The sequence below is a fragment of the Pongo pygmaeus genome, chromosome 11 (assembly GCF_028885625.2).
Source record: "Pongo pygmaeus isolate AG05252 chromosome 11, NHGRI_mPonPyg2-v2.0_pri, whole genome shotgun sequence".
Taxonomy (NCBI): Eukaryota; Metazoa; Chordata; class Mammalia; order Primates; family Hominidae; genus Pongo; species Pongo pygmaeus.
In genome coordinates, this window is record NC_072384.2 from 59,276,848 (window position 1) to 59,292,803 (window position 15,956).

The 15,956-nt window shown below is 38.5% G+C and overlaps 1 protein-coding gene across 1 annotated transcript in view; it reads right to left on the reverse strand.

The window, feature by feature from the left end:
* CD302 (CD302 molecule) overlaps positions 1–15,956 on the reverse strand; it is a 31,932-nt gene that overhangs the window by 11,104 nt on the left and 4,872 nt on the right. Inside the window, exons 2-4 of the mRNA XM_054477973.2 lie at positions 3,436–3,546; positions 967–1,083; positions 109–282 (exon numbers count right to left, since the gene is read on the reverse strand). Coding sequence (XP_054333948.1) covers positions 109–282; positions 967–1,083; positions 3,436–3,546 — 402 coding nt within the window. The remainder of the gene's footprint in view (positions 1–108; positions 283–966; positions 1,084–3,435; positions 3,547–15,956) is intronic.

The window sequence follows — 15,956 nt, forward strand, 5'->3', positions numbered from 1 at the left end:
CTAGCCTTATTCTATTTATTGAGGCACACTTATCTCAAAATTATTTTAAAACCAGTCCTACTTTCTCTGCCCCTTCTAGAATGGAAAAACACCTTCGGTCATACTTACTAGCTGTTTTGCATAGTGTTCCTTCCACAGAAGAAACTTCACAATTTCCTTTTTTCCATTCACCTGTCTTGATGTGCAGAAAAGCACAGGTGTCAACTAAATCCTCATCATCATCTTGGTCTGTCCACTTATCAAATGTCATATTTGAATTATCAAACCACTTGAAACTCGCATCTGTCAATTAAGGAATATTTTCAACATTATGACAGTTTTAAAAGGTGTTCAAGCCAAAAAGGGTGTAGGATTAAAGGTAGAAAGTTACTAAGGTATGTCTGGTCTAAACTTCTGGTTGTAGGATTAAAATTAGGAGGAATATATCCTGTGTACAGCCAAATCATCAAAAGCTATCGATTTAAGAGGTTTCTGAAGATGATCCAATTTTTGCAAAAATATATACACGTATAATATTCTCATGGGAAAAAAGTCAAGAAAAATAGTTAAATATTAGTAGTAACCTTAATAATTTCATTTCATTTGAAAATGTTTACATATGTACTTTATATTTGTCTAAAGTGATGATAAATACGTTTCTATAATAGAACCGTGATAATTTAGTCTATCCTTAGCCTATTAGTTGCAGACACGAATACTAACTTTTATGATCATGCTATATTACAAAAATACTGAGCCTTAGAGTCACATTTTAATCCAGACAAGAATCAACTGTGGCTTTCATCTGTGTAACTCATTGAGCTATGCAGATACAAGCTGTGGTATGATCATAGGTGCACACTGAAAATTGAACACCTGGAGGCCACAGGAATCATCAACTTGAACTAGAGAATTGAAGAGCCATCAGTTTTACTACATTAAAAAAAGAAGAACAAAGTCATGTCCCATGAGGTAAATATCACTTACCATCTGTGTCATAAAACATGCCTAGTAGGATATCATCTGGGCCTTTCCATTGCTTTTTCAAAGTATCCAGTATAAAAGCATTTTCTTCTTCATTATGTATGCTTATCATGTCCGCTCCTGAAATTATTTTAAAGAGAAAAAAAGTCAGCATATTCCAGAATCAGTGAAAATCACTAGGTATATAAAAATAATAAATAGTTGCTTAACTTTCTATATATATTAGAGCTGGACAATAAACTTTGATCTTACAGTTCATACAAACTAATAAGGTTACAGGGACATGTCTTGGCTCTCAGCCTCTAATATGATTTATGTCACTGAAATTATGTTTATATCTCAGTATACTTTACATAATTTTTTTTAAGGGATAGAAAATAGTTGTAGGGGCCGGGTGTGGTGGCTCATGCCTGTAATCCCAGAACTTTGGGAGGCTGAGGCGGGTGGATCACCTGAGGTCAGGAGTTTGAGACCAGCCTCGCCAACATGACGAAATCCTGTCCCTACCAAAAAAAATAAAATAAAATAAAATTAGCTGGGTCTGGTGGCACCCACCTGTAATCCCAGCTACTCAGGAGGCTGAGGCAGGAGAATTGCTTGAACCCAGGAGGTAGAGGTTGCAATGAGCTGAGATCACACCACTGCACTCCAGCCTGGGCAACAGACTGAGACTCCATTAAAAAAAAAGGAAAGAAAGAACGAATGAAAAGAGAGAGAGAGAAAGAAAGAAAAGAGAAAGAAAAAGGAAGAAAGGAAAGAAAATAGCTGCAGGGGAAAACTTGTTTTAAAAATATTCTAAGACCAGCAAAATTGCTATTATTTTATTTCAACTGCCTTGAAATAAAACCATATTGGCATGTTGGAAATTTCGTCTTGTTTTCACAGAGCCAATGTTCATGTATGACTTTTTCAAAGGGAAACAACATATATGTATTAAGTATTATGTGGCACTTTAATAAGATTAATAACTTTGGTGTTTACATTTATTCCTTCTATAATAAATGTATATGACTTTGATTAAGGTATCCCTAGTACAATTTGATACATTCTTCCAAATGTTATTGTTGAAGAATATAACAGTAATAAAAAGCACCTTTAGGCTGGGCATGGTGGCTCACGCCTGTAATCCCAGCACTTTGGGAGGCTGAGGCGGGTGGATTGCCTGACCTCAGGAGTTTGGTACCACCCTGGTTAACATGGTGAAACCTTGTTTCTACTAAAAATACAAAAAATTAGCCAGGTGTGGTGATGCACCCCTGTAATCTCAGCTCCTCGGGAGGCTGAGGCAGGAGAATTGCTTGATCCTGATCACAAGGTCAGGAGATCAAGACCATCCTGGCTAACAGTGAAACCCCGTCTCTACTAAAAATACAAAAAATTAGCCGGGCCTAGTGGTGGACGCTGGTAATCCCAGCTACTCGGGAGGCTGAGGCAGGAGAATGGCGTGAACCCGGGAGATGCAGCTTGCAGTAAGCCGAGATCACGCCACTGCACTCCAGCCTAGGCGACAGAGCGAGACTGTCTCAAAAAAAAAGAAAAGACAAGACATTTTTTTGGCTGGATGCAGTGGCTCACACCTGTAATCCCAGCACCTTGGAAGGCCAAGGTGAGAGGATCACTTGAGGCCAAGAGTTTCAGACCAGCCTGGGCAACATAGTGAAACCCTGTCTCTACAAACAAACAGACAAAATAGCTAGCACACGTCTGTAGTCCTGTCTATTCAGGGGGCTGCCATGGGAGGATCACTTGAACCCAGGAGTTCAAGGCTGTAGTGAGCTATGGTCATGCCACTGCACTCAAGCTTGGGGGGACACAGCAAGATCCTGTCTCAAAAAAAAAAAAAAAAAGACACTTTTACTTCAAATATTTTACAATATGAAGTTATAAATCTATTTCCTAGAGAACACTCAGTGTATGGTCTAGCAAATAGCCTTTTTATAATTTTTCCTTAATGTACTCTTCTTTACTACAGTCTTACTTCATGGTCCTATGTAATCTGACTTCAGCACTTTCCAGGCAGAATAACTAAGTGATTAAGAACTCTAAGCCTAAAATCCAACAGACCTGGGTTAAAATCCTGGCTTTGTCAATTATTTCCTGTGTAAGCTTGAACAAATAACTGAAGTTAATTTCATCTCTCAATAAAATGATAATAATACACTACTTGATAGGTTTGTTATGATAAAACCAGGTAAAGTATATGAGGTGTTTAAGCACAGTGCCTGGCACAGGATATGCATGTTAAATAGACCCTGCTTTGGACAATATTGTCCAACAACTGTCTTCCAACTCCAGGATTAAATATATACCAAATTCCACTGCCTGTAGCTTGTGTGTTGTCAAATAAAAGTTGTACATTAAATCTCAGGACCCAGTTAAAAGTCAGATGTGACAAAATCAATTTTTAAAGAAATTAATGAACACTGTTTACTAATTTGTGAAAAAACAAACAGAAAAGAATAAGCCTTTTACCATGATCAGTACACTGATTCCTGACGTCCTCTATGCTTTCTACTTTGATGGCTTCTTGGAGAAAAATGTAACAACTGTCTTGGAACTGAATCCAAGTAGATGAAGGACAGTCTATGTAGAAAAAAGAAGAACACTGTTAAATAACTTGAGAAAAAGAATTACATAAATTCCCAAAGATAAGGATATTAGATACTAAATTTTCACACACACACAAAGGCAATTTCCTTTGTTAAATCTTTATTAAAATAAGAAATCAACCAGTGTAACAGGAATTTGTTTCTCTCCATTATTCATACGGGAAAAGAGAAATGTGCCAATGATTCTCTTCTGACTTTACAGAGCAAAGATACAAGTTTTTAGGTTGTTTAGGAATTCAGACATGTAAATTAGTGTTATTACCAAGGCAACAAACTATCTAGAAGACAGCCAATCAGGATTACACACTTGTCTTTGAAGGTTATCTTTGCAGTATTTAACAATTTCAAAAGTCTTAAGACTTTTACAAGGCCCTGTTGTTCAAATTATACCTCCAAGAACAGAGAAGAGAAAAACAAGTTGCTAGCTTATAAATATTCACACAAGTTTTCATATTGCACAGGAAAACGAGATCGACATTCTTATGAATGTTCTTAATTTAACACCTCATCAAAGTAGATTCTTTGAGGTAGTTCAATGAAATAGAACCATAACTCTTCCTCTACTGCTCTAAAGGGACATCTCCTTCACCTCTATCTTAGTCTCTTTCTGTTTATTATAAAGACGTGCATTTTTAAGCCTAGGCTCTAGAATTTAATTGGTTAGTATTATAAGCAAAAGTAACCCTGCAAGAGTTGATTTCACTGGCCAAAATGGAAAGAAGAGAATTTTACTTAATTCCAGTGAATAAAGAAGTACAAAGCAGTAAGCTTCCATATTCTGTTAGGTTTGTATATAGGTAAAAATCTTAGTGATTTCATCTATATAAATATATAGCAATTTTATGTTTTAAGTTCTGCTTTTTTTTTTTTTTTTTTGAGACAAGATCTTGTACTGTCGTCCAGGCTGGAGTGCAGTGGTGCGATCTCAGCTCACTGCAGCCTCTGCCTCCTGGGCTCAAGGGATCCTCCCACCTCAGCGTTCCGTGTAGCTGGGACTACAGGTATGTGCCACCATGCCCGGCTAATTTTTGTATTTTTTGTAGAGACAAGGTTTTGCCACATTGCCCAGGCTGGTCTCAAACTCCTAAGCACAAGCGATCCACCCTCCTTGGTCTCTTAAACTGCTGGAATAACAGGTGTGAGCCACCACGCCAGGCCTAAGTTCTGCATTACCTTTTTAATATAAACAAGTAGAAGCAAGCCCTACCACAAAGATCAGAATTTACCAATCAGCTACATTAATCTAAATTAATTCAACACTCTCAAGTTTACTAAGCTCAGAATATGGCAGAGAGCATTGGTTGTCCCCAGTACTGACCTCAGCTTCTTATATAGCACACAGCACACGGCCACCAAGCTAGATTGCTTCGCAGTCTTGTAACTTCTGGATAATTAGGGTTTAACAGAAGTGGAATGTTCAACATAGCGGTCTTGCCTTTAAAAGGAAGCAGTGTGCTCCCTGTATCCGTACAGACTTTTTTTTTTTTTTTTGAGACAGAGTCTTACTCTGTCACCCAGGCTAGAGTGCAGTGGCATGATCTTGGCTCACTGCAACCTCCGCCTCCCAGGCTCAAGTGATTCTTGTGCCTCTGCCTCCTGAGTAGCTGGGATTACAGGTACACAACACTACACCCAGCTAATTTTTTAATTTTTTCGTAGAGACAAGGTCTTGCTATGTTGCCCAGGCTGCTCTTGAACTCCTGGGCTCAGCAATTCTCCCATCTTGGGCTTCCAAAGTGCTGGGATTACAGGTGAGAGCCACTGTGCCCCACCTATAATTTATTTTATATCCAAGTTTTTTTTTTTTCCTTCCAGCTGTTTTATAAGCACTTGAATTACACATATGACTACCGTGGGTTTAACTCTGGCAGGAATCTAGAACTCTCCCACAATGCTGGCTTAAAGATACGGTTGTTTTGCAACAAGCACTTTGCTTTGGGAAAATGTTCATTATGAAACATTAAAACAATCTGGCTATAAAATTACACGATACCAACATTTACAAAGCAAAGAAGTCCAGAACAGAGTCAGGAATTGGAGAAGCCAGACAGCTTTGTAGGAGGAAGGTCTGAAAACAAGACACTTGGTTGAAAGTCTATATGGAGCAGGTAGATCCTTTCCCTGAGAAATAGTACTCAGCCATCTCAGGTTCATTATACATTTCTGCCACCTTCTTTGAAAATCTGGCCTTTATTCAGAGAAAAGACTCTTCTTCCTTCAAATCCACTTCCAGGCCATCAAACATTATTCTCTGTCTGCTCATCCTTTGAGGCTCAGGCCATCTATACCACCTTCTCCAAGACATCCCCACTAGAATTGATTGTGACTTTTGCATGTAATTTCACCACACACCATCCAATGGCAGTGTAAAGTACCAGCAGGAACACGGCTTTAACGTCAGACAGACTTATGTTTTTATTTTGGTGGTGAGACCTTGGAAAACTTATATTATTTCCTGTGTTTCATCAGGAAAAGGGAGATAACATCTACCTCACTGGATTGTTGTAAATATCAGGTAAGATACTGCAAACCTGCACAGCACAGTGTCTCGTACAAGGAAAGTATTAAAATTATGTCGTTTTTACAGACATCATCATTGGCATCTTTTGCTCCTGGACAGTGACCACTCTAAAAATAGGGACTAAACCTTATTAATTTTTGGATTCCTAACACCTCAGATAGCTCTTGGATTATAATAGGGACTTAAAATATTCAGCTGAATGAATGAATCCTCTTATTTGTCCTTAAGTAGCTTAATTTATCATCTCTTCAGCATCTTCAAACACTCCCTTTCCCTGTGGGTTCAACCTTTCCTTCTTGAAGCATGTTAAGTTTCTTTTTCTTTTCTCTTTTTTTTTTTTTTTTTGAGACAGAGTCTCACTGTGTCGCCCAGGCTGGAGGGGAGTGGCACAATCTCAGCTCAATGCAACCTCTGCCTCCTGGGTTCAAGTGATTCTCCTGCCTCAGCCTCCCCAATAGCTGGGATTACAGGCTCCCGCCACCACACCCAGCTAATTTTGTATTTTTAGTAGAGGCAGAGTTTCACCATGTTGGTCAGGCTGGTCTCGAACTCAGGTGATCGGGCCACCTTGGCCTCCCAAAGTGCTGGGATTACAGGCATGAGCCACTGCGCCCAGCCAAGTTTCTTACATACTAAAATATAACTGAATTGACCTTGCTGCCAATTCTAATACCTTTCCTGATACAGTTTTTAAAAACTAAAGTTTTTATTCAAATAAAACATACATGCAATGTACAAGTCATAAATATACAGGTTGGTGAATTTTTTTTTCTTTTATTTTTTGGTGAATTTTTTTATAAAGTAAACATACCCATATAATTATCAGAGGAATGAGGAACAGAACATTAACCCCTTTTGTTCACCATCCCTTCCAAAGGTCATCTCTAACCTAACTTCTAACACCATCGATTAGTTTTGCCTGTTTTTGAACTTTATAGTTATGGAATCATACATTGTGTACTCTTTTGTGTCTGGCTTCTTTTGATAAATGTTACTTTAAAAATCATTTTATTTAAGACTTATCTAAGAACTTATTCATTCTTCTGTTGATGAATATTCGGGTAGATTCTAGTTTGTGGCCATTGTAATGCTGCTTTAAACATTCTATGCATACTTTTTGTGAGTACCTTTGTAGAAGTAGATGGCTGGGGCCATCGAGTATGCATGTGCCCAGCTTTCACAGATACTGCCAAACACTTTTTCAAAGGAGCTGTAATTCTTGCAAGCAGCAAGTAGTTTTTTCTTTTAATCCAGCTTGATCATCTTTGTCTTTTAATTGAAGTATTTCCAGTAATATTTAATGTGGTTACGATGAATTGGGGTTTATATCTACCATCTTAATATTTGTTTTTCATTTGTCCTACTTATTTTATGTTCCTTTTTTCTCATTTATTGTCTTTTTTGTATTACACATTTTATGTTTGATCCTTTTTCTTTTAGCTTGTTAATTATATATTCTTTAATTTTTTTCTGTAGTAGCTACCCTGAAAATTATAATATGTGACCTTGATTTATTAATACCTCAAATAAATCAGTACTTTTACCACTTCCTAGGCAGTCCTAGAAACATACAATATTTTAATTTCATTGGCTTCCTTTCCTTTATCTTGTTGTGTTATTACTGTTTTGCCTGGCCGGTGTTCTTTTAGATTTAAATACATATTTACCCTCTCTGTTGCTCTTCATTCCTTCTCGCATTTCTGTATTACTGACTGGGATAATTTTCCATTTGCCTAAAGAAATCTGTTTGGTGTTTCTTTAAGTGCAGGTCTACTGGAAACTCCCTCAGTTCTTGATACTCTATAAATGTCTCCACCAGGCACAGTGGCTCACGCCTGTAATCCCAGCACCGAGGTGGGTGGATCACCTGACGTCAGGAATTTGAGACCAGCCTGGCCAACATGGTGAAAACCTGTCTCTACTAAAAAATACAAAAAATTAGCTGGGTGTGGTGGCAGGTGCCTGTAATCCCAGCTATTGGGGAGGCTGAGGCAGGAGAATCACTTGAACCCAGGAGGCAGAGGTTGCAGTGAGCCAAGATTGCACCACTGCACTCCAGCCTGACAACAAAGTGAGACTCCGTCTCAAAAAAAAAAAAAAAAGAAAAAAGGTCTTTATACTGTCTTCATGTTTGATGGCTATCTTTGCAAATACAGAATTGTAGAATGGCAGCTTATCTTTCATTTAAGATGTACATAGTCATCAAATATATATACATAAAAAAAATATATATATATATAAATAAATATAATGACATCTTGGTCAATGATAGACTGTATATATGGCAGTGTTCCCATGAGGTTATAACACCATTATTTTTACTGTGCTTTTGCTATGTTTAGAAACACAAATACTTACTTACGTTGTGCTACAATTGCCTACAGTATTCAGTATAGTAATATGCCATACAGGTTCCACAAGTTACTGCAGAGCAATCGGCTCCAGCACGTGGCCTAGGTGTGTAGTAGGCAGACCATCTAGGTTTGTTTAACTACACTCTACGATGTTTGCACAATGACAAAATTGCCTAATGAAAAATTGCATTTCTCAAAATGTATCCCTGTTGTTAATTAAGCAATGAATCACTAATAGTTTTGTTGCTTGGGCTTCCATCATTTCTCCTGAGAAGTTAACTGTCAGTCTCACTGTTGCTTTTTGGACAGTAATGTGCTTTTCCCCCTTCTTGCTGCTTTCAAGATTTTCTTTGTCTTTGGTTTTTAGCAGTTTTACAGTGGTATGCTGTTGTTTTAGTGTTTTTAAATCCTGCTAAGAATTCAATGCACTTTCTGAATCTGTGGCTTATTTTCATTGATCACTTTTGAAAAGTTCTTGGCCATTATCATTTCAGATGCTACTTTTGCTCCATTCTCTCTCTCTTCCCTTTCTGGGACCAAAATTACATCTATGTTAGACTTTTTACCATGTCCTATATATCCTTTTGCTCTTTTCAATACTGTTAATACTCTCCATACTATAATCTCATTCTTCCTGGTTTATTAATGCAATCTTAAGTTGTAACTTAACCGGGGTAAGGGTAACTCCAATTTTTTTTTTTAAAGACAAGATCTCTCTCTGTCACCCAGGCTGGGGTACAATGGCATGGTCATAGCTCATTGCAGCCTTGAATTCCTGGGCTCAAGTGATCCTCCCACCTCAGCCTCCTGAGTAGACATGATGGCTAATTTGTTTGATTTTTTTTGTAGAGACAGGGGTGTCACTATATTGCCCAGGCTGGTCTTGAACTCTTGGTCTCAAGCAATCCTCCTACCTTGGCCTCTCAAGGTGCTGGGATTACAGGCGTGAGTCACTGTGCCCAGCCTACTTCAGTTTTTCATGCTGTTAAACCCCATCTATTGAGTTTATAATGTCAGTGATTTTTCAGTTATAGAATTTCAACTTGATTATATTTTTAAAATTTCAATTTGATTATATTTTAAAATTCTGAATATTAGTATTTATATTCTTTAACTTACCATAGTTATTTTAAAGTCCATTTCTGAAAACTCTAATTTCTAGGTCAGTTATTAGTCTGTTCTCTACTCTCCTACCCTGCACCCTCACACCCCCTTAAGCCTGTTTTTTTTTTTGTTCTGTCTGGTAGTTTTCTATCAAGTGCCAAACACTGTGTATGAAAAATTGTAGTACCTCTAAATGATGTTATCTTCCTTTAGAAAGGATTCTGATCAGCAGGGACTGAGTCTATGTGAAGAGGTGTTCTAGTCTTTGTAGACTTTTGATCCGTAGGGATCACCAGTTGAAAGCCTGGATATTAACTAGAGCCACCTCCTCTTTGGTGAGTTAAGACTCATATTTTTTCTTTCCTCAACACTATGAGATTGCCAAAAACTCTGCTCTGCTTTTAGCTATTTAAGATTTTACCAGCTCTCCTAAGGAGAAAAGTAATACACAGACTGTTGGGCTCACCTCAGCAAACTGCCTTAGCAGCTCTCTGATGCCAGCAAATACGATTCTTACGGAATTTAATCTAGATTTTCTAGTTGTTCTTAATGGGAGTGTTAGTCTCCTACTCCATGATAGCCAGATGCAAAATTCCATCTTTTATACTTTTCAACAAGTTATCAACAATTGGTCACCCATCTACCCATCATCCATATCAGACATTTGCTGAGCAACTCCTATGTGTCAGGTATAATGCTTAGTGTTAAGGGGTGATGAGAAAAAGAGTAAAAGTCTCCTACACTTAAAGTGGTCAGTCTGATGGAAGAGTCAGACAGACAGACATAACAGATATTCCAAAGGTAGGATAGGTAAAATGCTATGAGATGTAGGAGAAGGAGAGTATAACTTTGTAGAATAAGTGAGCATTTCAAAAAGTAGGCAATATTTAAGCTACATCTCACTGGATAAATAGGAAGTTGCCACAGATAAAAGGAAAAAGAGAAAAAAAAAATCCAGGCAGAGGACATATGATAAAAAGCACAGTTGCAGGTACCTAGTAAGGTCTCCATAAATATTCATTGAATGAGTGAACTAGGATATAAAGGCAGGTTTCTTCCCTCCTTCCCCTCTCTGCTGCCAGAGACATGACAGAGGACACAGAAGTCATTTCCAGAATAAAACTCAAACTGAAAGTCAAAAGGGCAGAGGCTCTAAATTGCAAACTTTGATTATTCTTTCTCTTCTTTTTTCCCTTTTTACTTTCTTCTGGTTCCTTTTATTGCTCTTTTTCTTTTACCTTATGGAATTTTAAAAAAGTGAAATGGAAACAGACTGCATTACCACACTGAATGACACCTGAAACACTTTTATAAATCATTGGCAATTATTGAACCACAGGTTCAGAAATGCACTTTTGTATTATTTCTAGTCAAAACTACAGATAGTGTTTTCTACTTATAACAAATAACTCGACAATATATAAAAATGAATTAATTTTTGAAACACCATTTATATAAAATAAAATATGTCTAATAAGTCCACAAAAATATAATCAACACTCAAGTCAAACACTTATAGTTCTTTTTTTTATCTTTTGCTCCTGGCATGCTGTGAAAACATGTAGTTCTTACACTTTATAAATTAAAATGATCTGAAGATATGATCTCTAAAACACTGATTAAGGTATATTCTTATTTCAGTGGCAGCTCATGTGTCAATTCTCCATGAAGTGTCTCAGCCTTATCTTCCTCTAACCTGTGACTCCTTTGAACATCTGTAGGACTTTTAAACTGCGTTATGCATGAGAGGCCTTTTCTGGCAACAAGGACTAAAGACATCCTCAGGCTAATAGATGATAGATTTATTGTACAGATACGTGGCCAATAAGAAAACTGAGGATACTATCTCAACAGTCAAATAGGCTTAGCGTTCATATACTAGGCCCTATATTGGGCTGATGCCTAGCCTAGAGTAGCCAGCTTTTGACTAAGGAAATTATCCTTATTCCAATTAGTTGTGGCTAGGGTTTTAAAAATAATATGGCACAAATCATAAGAACTGTGGGTAGTCATTCTTCTTTGGCAAAGGAAATGTGTTACCCTCTGATGATGACCTATACACGTTTACATAGCACTCATTAGATCCTGCTTTATATAGCGGCTATCTGATATTCATCCTGTTTTCCCAAATGATTGTTAACTCCACAACAGCAGAGACCATGTCTGAGATCTAACTGTACTCTCAATAATAACTATCCTTCTGTCTTGAACATAACACTGGAAGGGATGCATAGAAGTGGGTCAATACAGGACTCTGGTTAAGCCCATTAGGCTGTGGAGAAAAGTCTGGCTCTGACTACACAATCTTGGACATGTTATTTAACCTTACTGTGTCCCAGTTTCCTTATCTGTATAATGGGAATAACAGTACCTATCTGAGGGGGTTGCTGTTAAAAAATTGTGCTAGGTGCTTCGGATTCCACAGTGAACAAAAAGGAAAAAAATCCTGCCCTTCTGGAAATTTATGTTCTAGTTGAGGCGGATATGCAAAAGGAAGACAAATATGTAAAATAATATGTTAGATGGTGTATTGTGGTCTATTGCTATGTAAAAAATTAGCAGCTTAAAACAAGAAACACTTACTGTATACTTTTTCTCTGGGTCAGGAATTCTGAAGCAGTTGCTTGTCTGGGTGATTCTGGCTTGAGGTCTCCATGAAGTTACAGTGAAGATGCTGGCTAGGGCCACAGCCATCTAAACACTGAACTGGAGCTGAAAGGTCAGCTTCAAGAAGCCTCACTCATATGGGTGGTGAGCTGGTGCTGGCTGTGGGCAGGACACCACAGTTCCTCACCACATGGACTTCTACACAGGGGTGCTTGAGGGTCCTTATGACATGGCAGGTAGCTTCTCCCAGAGTGAGTGATTCAAAGGAGGGCAAAGGTGGACATGCAATGCTTCATACAATCCAGCCTTGATTGTCACACTGTCTTATTTCCGTACTATCCTATTGGCTATTGTATTAGTCAGGGTTCTCCAGAGAAACAGAGAACCAACTCTGTGTGTGTGTGTGTGTGTGTGTGTGTGTGTGTGTGTGTCTGAAAAGATAGGAGGGAAAAAGTCACATGCATATTTCAGGCAAACAGAAGGAGTAGCAAACACAATGCTACTGTATTTGCACAGTATGGCAATGAGTATGATGATGATAATGATAACCAGCTACTCAAAGACCATTGCTGAATAACTAAGTTAGCAATACAGAAATGGTCCCGAACTTAATGATGGACAACTTACGATTTTTTGACTTCACAAGTTTATTGGGATATAGCCCCATTCTAAGTCGAGGAGCATCTGCATGTGACAAGACCAAAAAAAAATTTTTTTAAACAGGATATGTATAGAAAAATAGAAAACAGACTGTTGAATCACTTCCCCAAAACTTTCAACTGCCTTCTCCTTAGGCTCATTTCAGCATTAGCAGTAACTCCAGTTAATTCAACATGGAACCCCTTTTCTCATGCTATAGATCCCCGATCAGAGTGTGTGCCCCAGGAACAAGTTTTAAGCACCATTCAAAAGATATATTTTTACTTTGAGAAGAACAGTGCTCAAATAGAGGCTGGATAACTCCTGTGAGGAGACTGTTGACGTTCATGCACCTCATGAGCAAAAGGCTAAACTAAGTCATCTTCAACGCTTAGTATCTTTGCTATAATCCTAATATAATTAAAAACCTGCCCACTAAGCTCTCTGCAAAGGGCCTATTACTCTTATTTCTTCACAGCAGTCGTGAATGATAGGTTGTTATTAATAATGCACTTAAATGACTCTTAGGGATTTTATAATTTTATAATTCTTTAATTTAATACGTACAGAAATTTAGGAGCCTCATGAATATTTTAAAAGCTGTACTTAGCATAACTCCAAAAGTTTCTGTATAGATCCTCTGCCTAAAATTATCATGTGCTAAAAGAAGATAATGTCATATTCACAGGAATACTTTGCATTACCAGTCAAATCTAATAGAACTCTCTGTTCCTTTATAAGTTCTCTCTTTGTCTCTCTTTTTTTTAAAAAAGAAAAAAAAAAAACAGGCACAGCATGAGGAAGTGATTCTTGGGACATACTTGTTCTAAATGTTAACAAAGGAAAAGGCAAAGACTTCTTTTTCATTTTCATTGTCAATAATAAGACCTTTGCTCCTCTCCCATTAAGATATGAGTTGTAGTTACATAACTTCCGCAAGGGCAACTGTGGCAGAGACAGATGAAAAAGAGGGGCTATTTATTACATTTATAATGTATGGAGGAGGGAGTGGCTGTTCCAAGTCCCTGACTAATCCAGAGATTCTGTGGCTGTACTCTGAGCTTCAAGATCTCTCTGAATCCCAAATAAATTGAGGCACTCTGACACCCCATCCCCTCTCCATATCACTCTTCCCAATCTAGCTTTCAAGACATCCATCTCCATATTCTCCCATCACTTCCCTCTTCAGAAGGGCTGTTATAATGTATATTCATAGAAGGGGTGTGCCATTGTTAATCTGTACCTTTCTCTTTGGGCACCACTGGTCTATTTTTTAAAGATTTGGTCTCAAGATTTGCTTTCAAAATCTGAAATAGGCCAGGCACGGCAGTTCACACCTGTAATCCCAGAGCTTTGGAAGGCTGAGGTAGGAGGATCACTTGAGCTCAGGAGTTTGGGACTATCCTGGGCAACAAAGTGAGACCCCACCTCTACAAAAAAAAAAAAAAAAAAAAATTAGCAGGGCATGGTGGCATGCACCTTTAGTCCCAACTACTCGGGGGGCTGAGGTGGGAGGATCACTTGAGCCCAGGAGGTCAAGGCTGTAGTGAGCCATGATTGCACTACTGCACTCTAGCCTGGGTGACAGAGTGAGGCCCTACTCAAAAAAAAAAACCAAAACAAAACAAACAAACAAAAAAAAACACTAAATAACCCACAAAAGGAATGAAATACTTGATATGCACAATAAAAATTACCGAAAGTAACCCTGCTGCAAAACTAGTTTTCAACACATAAGCAAATTGTTAAAAGATTCTCAACAGTAAAAGAAGTCCTGAAATAATACCTAATTTAATTTCACTTTTTCATTGGAAGAAAAATAAACATTAACATTTCAAAATTAATTAATTAATTTATTTATTTATTTATTTATTTATTTATTTTGAGACTGAGTTTCGCTCTGTCGCCCAGGCTGGAGTGCAGTGGTGTGATCTCAGCTCACTGCAAGCTCTGCCTCCTGGGTTCACGCCATTCTCCTGCCTCAGCCTCCTGAGTAGCTGGGACCACAGGTGCCCGCCACCACGCCCGGCTAATTTTTTGTATTTTTAGTAGAGACGGGGTTTCACTGTGTTAGCCAGGATGGTCTTGATATCCTGACCTCGGCCTCCCAAAGTGCTGGGATTACAGGCATGAGCCACCACGCCCAGCTCAAAATTTATTTTAAAATACTCTAATATTTAATCTGAGATAATTTCCCCTGAAACACAACTGTGCCATACACAAGAGTCAGAAAAGGTGGCATCAGGCCGGGCACGGTGGCTCACACCTGTAATCCCAGCACTTTGGGAGGCCGAGGTGGGCAGATCACGAGGCCAGGAGTTTGAGACCAGCCTGGCCAACATGGTGAAACCCCATCTCTACTAAAAATACAAAAGTTAGCCAGGCGTGGTGGCGCATGCCTGTAATCCCACCTACTCGGGAGGCTGAGGCAGGAGAATTGCTTGAACCCAGGAGGTAGAGGTTGCTGTGAGCCGAGATTGTGCCACTGCACTCCAGCCTGGGTGACAGAGTGAGACTCCATCTCGGAAAAAAAAAAAAAAAGAAAGAAAGACAGAAAAGGTGGCAGCAATAGATTAAGATGATTTAAGGCTTTGAATTCATTATGAAATGAGTGCATAGCAGAGAATATAATTTCAAAAAAATTGCAATCCGCTTATCCCACCTACTTTTTAAATAACTCACCTAAATTTTTTCATCCTTTCATTATAACTTAGAATAAAGTTCAGAGACACAAATCAAAACAAAACAAAAATCCACAAGATGGTAAAATCTCTGTTGTTATGGAGCTTCCCCCTGGTAAGAGAAGCAACAAGCAAGACAGATGAATAAACACGATGCATTCAGAAAGGCTTGGAAAAGATAAAACATGGACATGTGACAGAGAATGTGGGTGTTCAGGGAGGCTTTGGAGAAGGTGACATATGAACAGAGATCTGAATGGTGGAGGTGGGGGCAGCCATGCCAAGGACTGGGGCAAGGTGGTGTGCACAGAAGGACCAGAGGTATTGGAGTACCCAGATACTGTTTACTCTGTGGATACCCAGAGTGAATGGCAGGAAGGGTGGTAAGAGATGGCATCAGGGAAGAAGGCAGAGGCACCTCATCTAAGGCTTGTAGGACATGGCAATTCAAAATCCCTAGATTCTGATCCACATGATG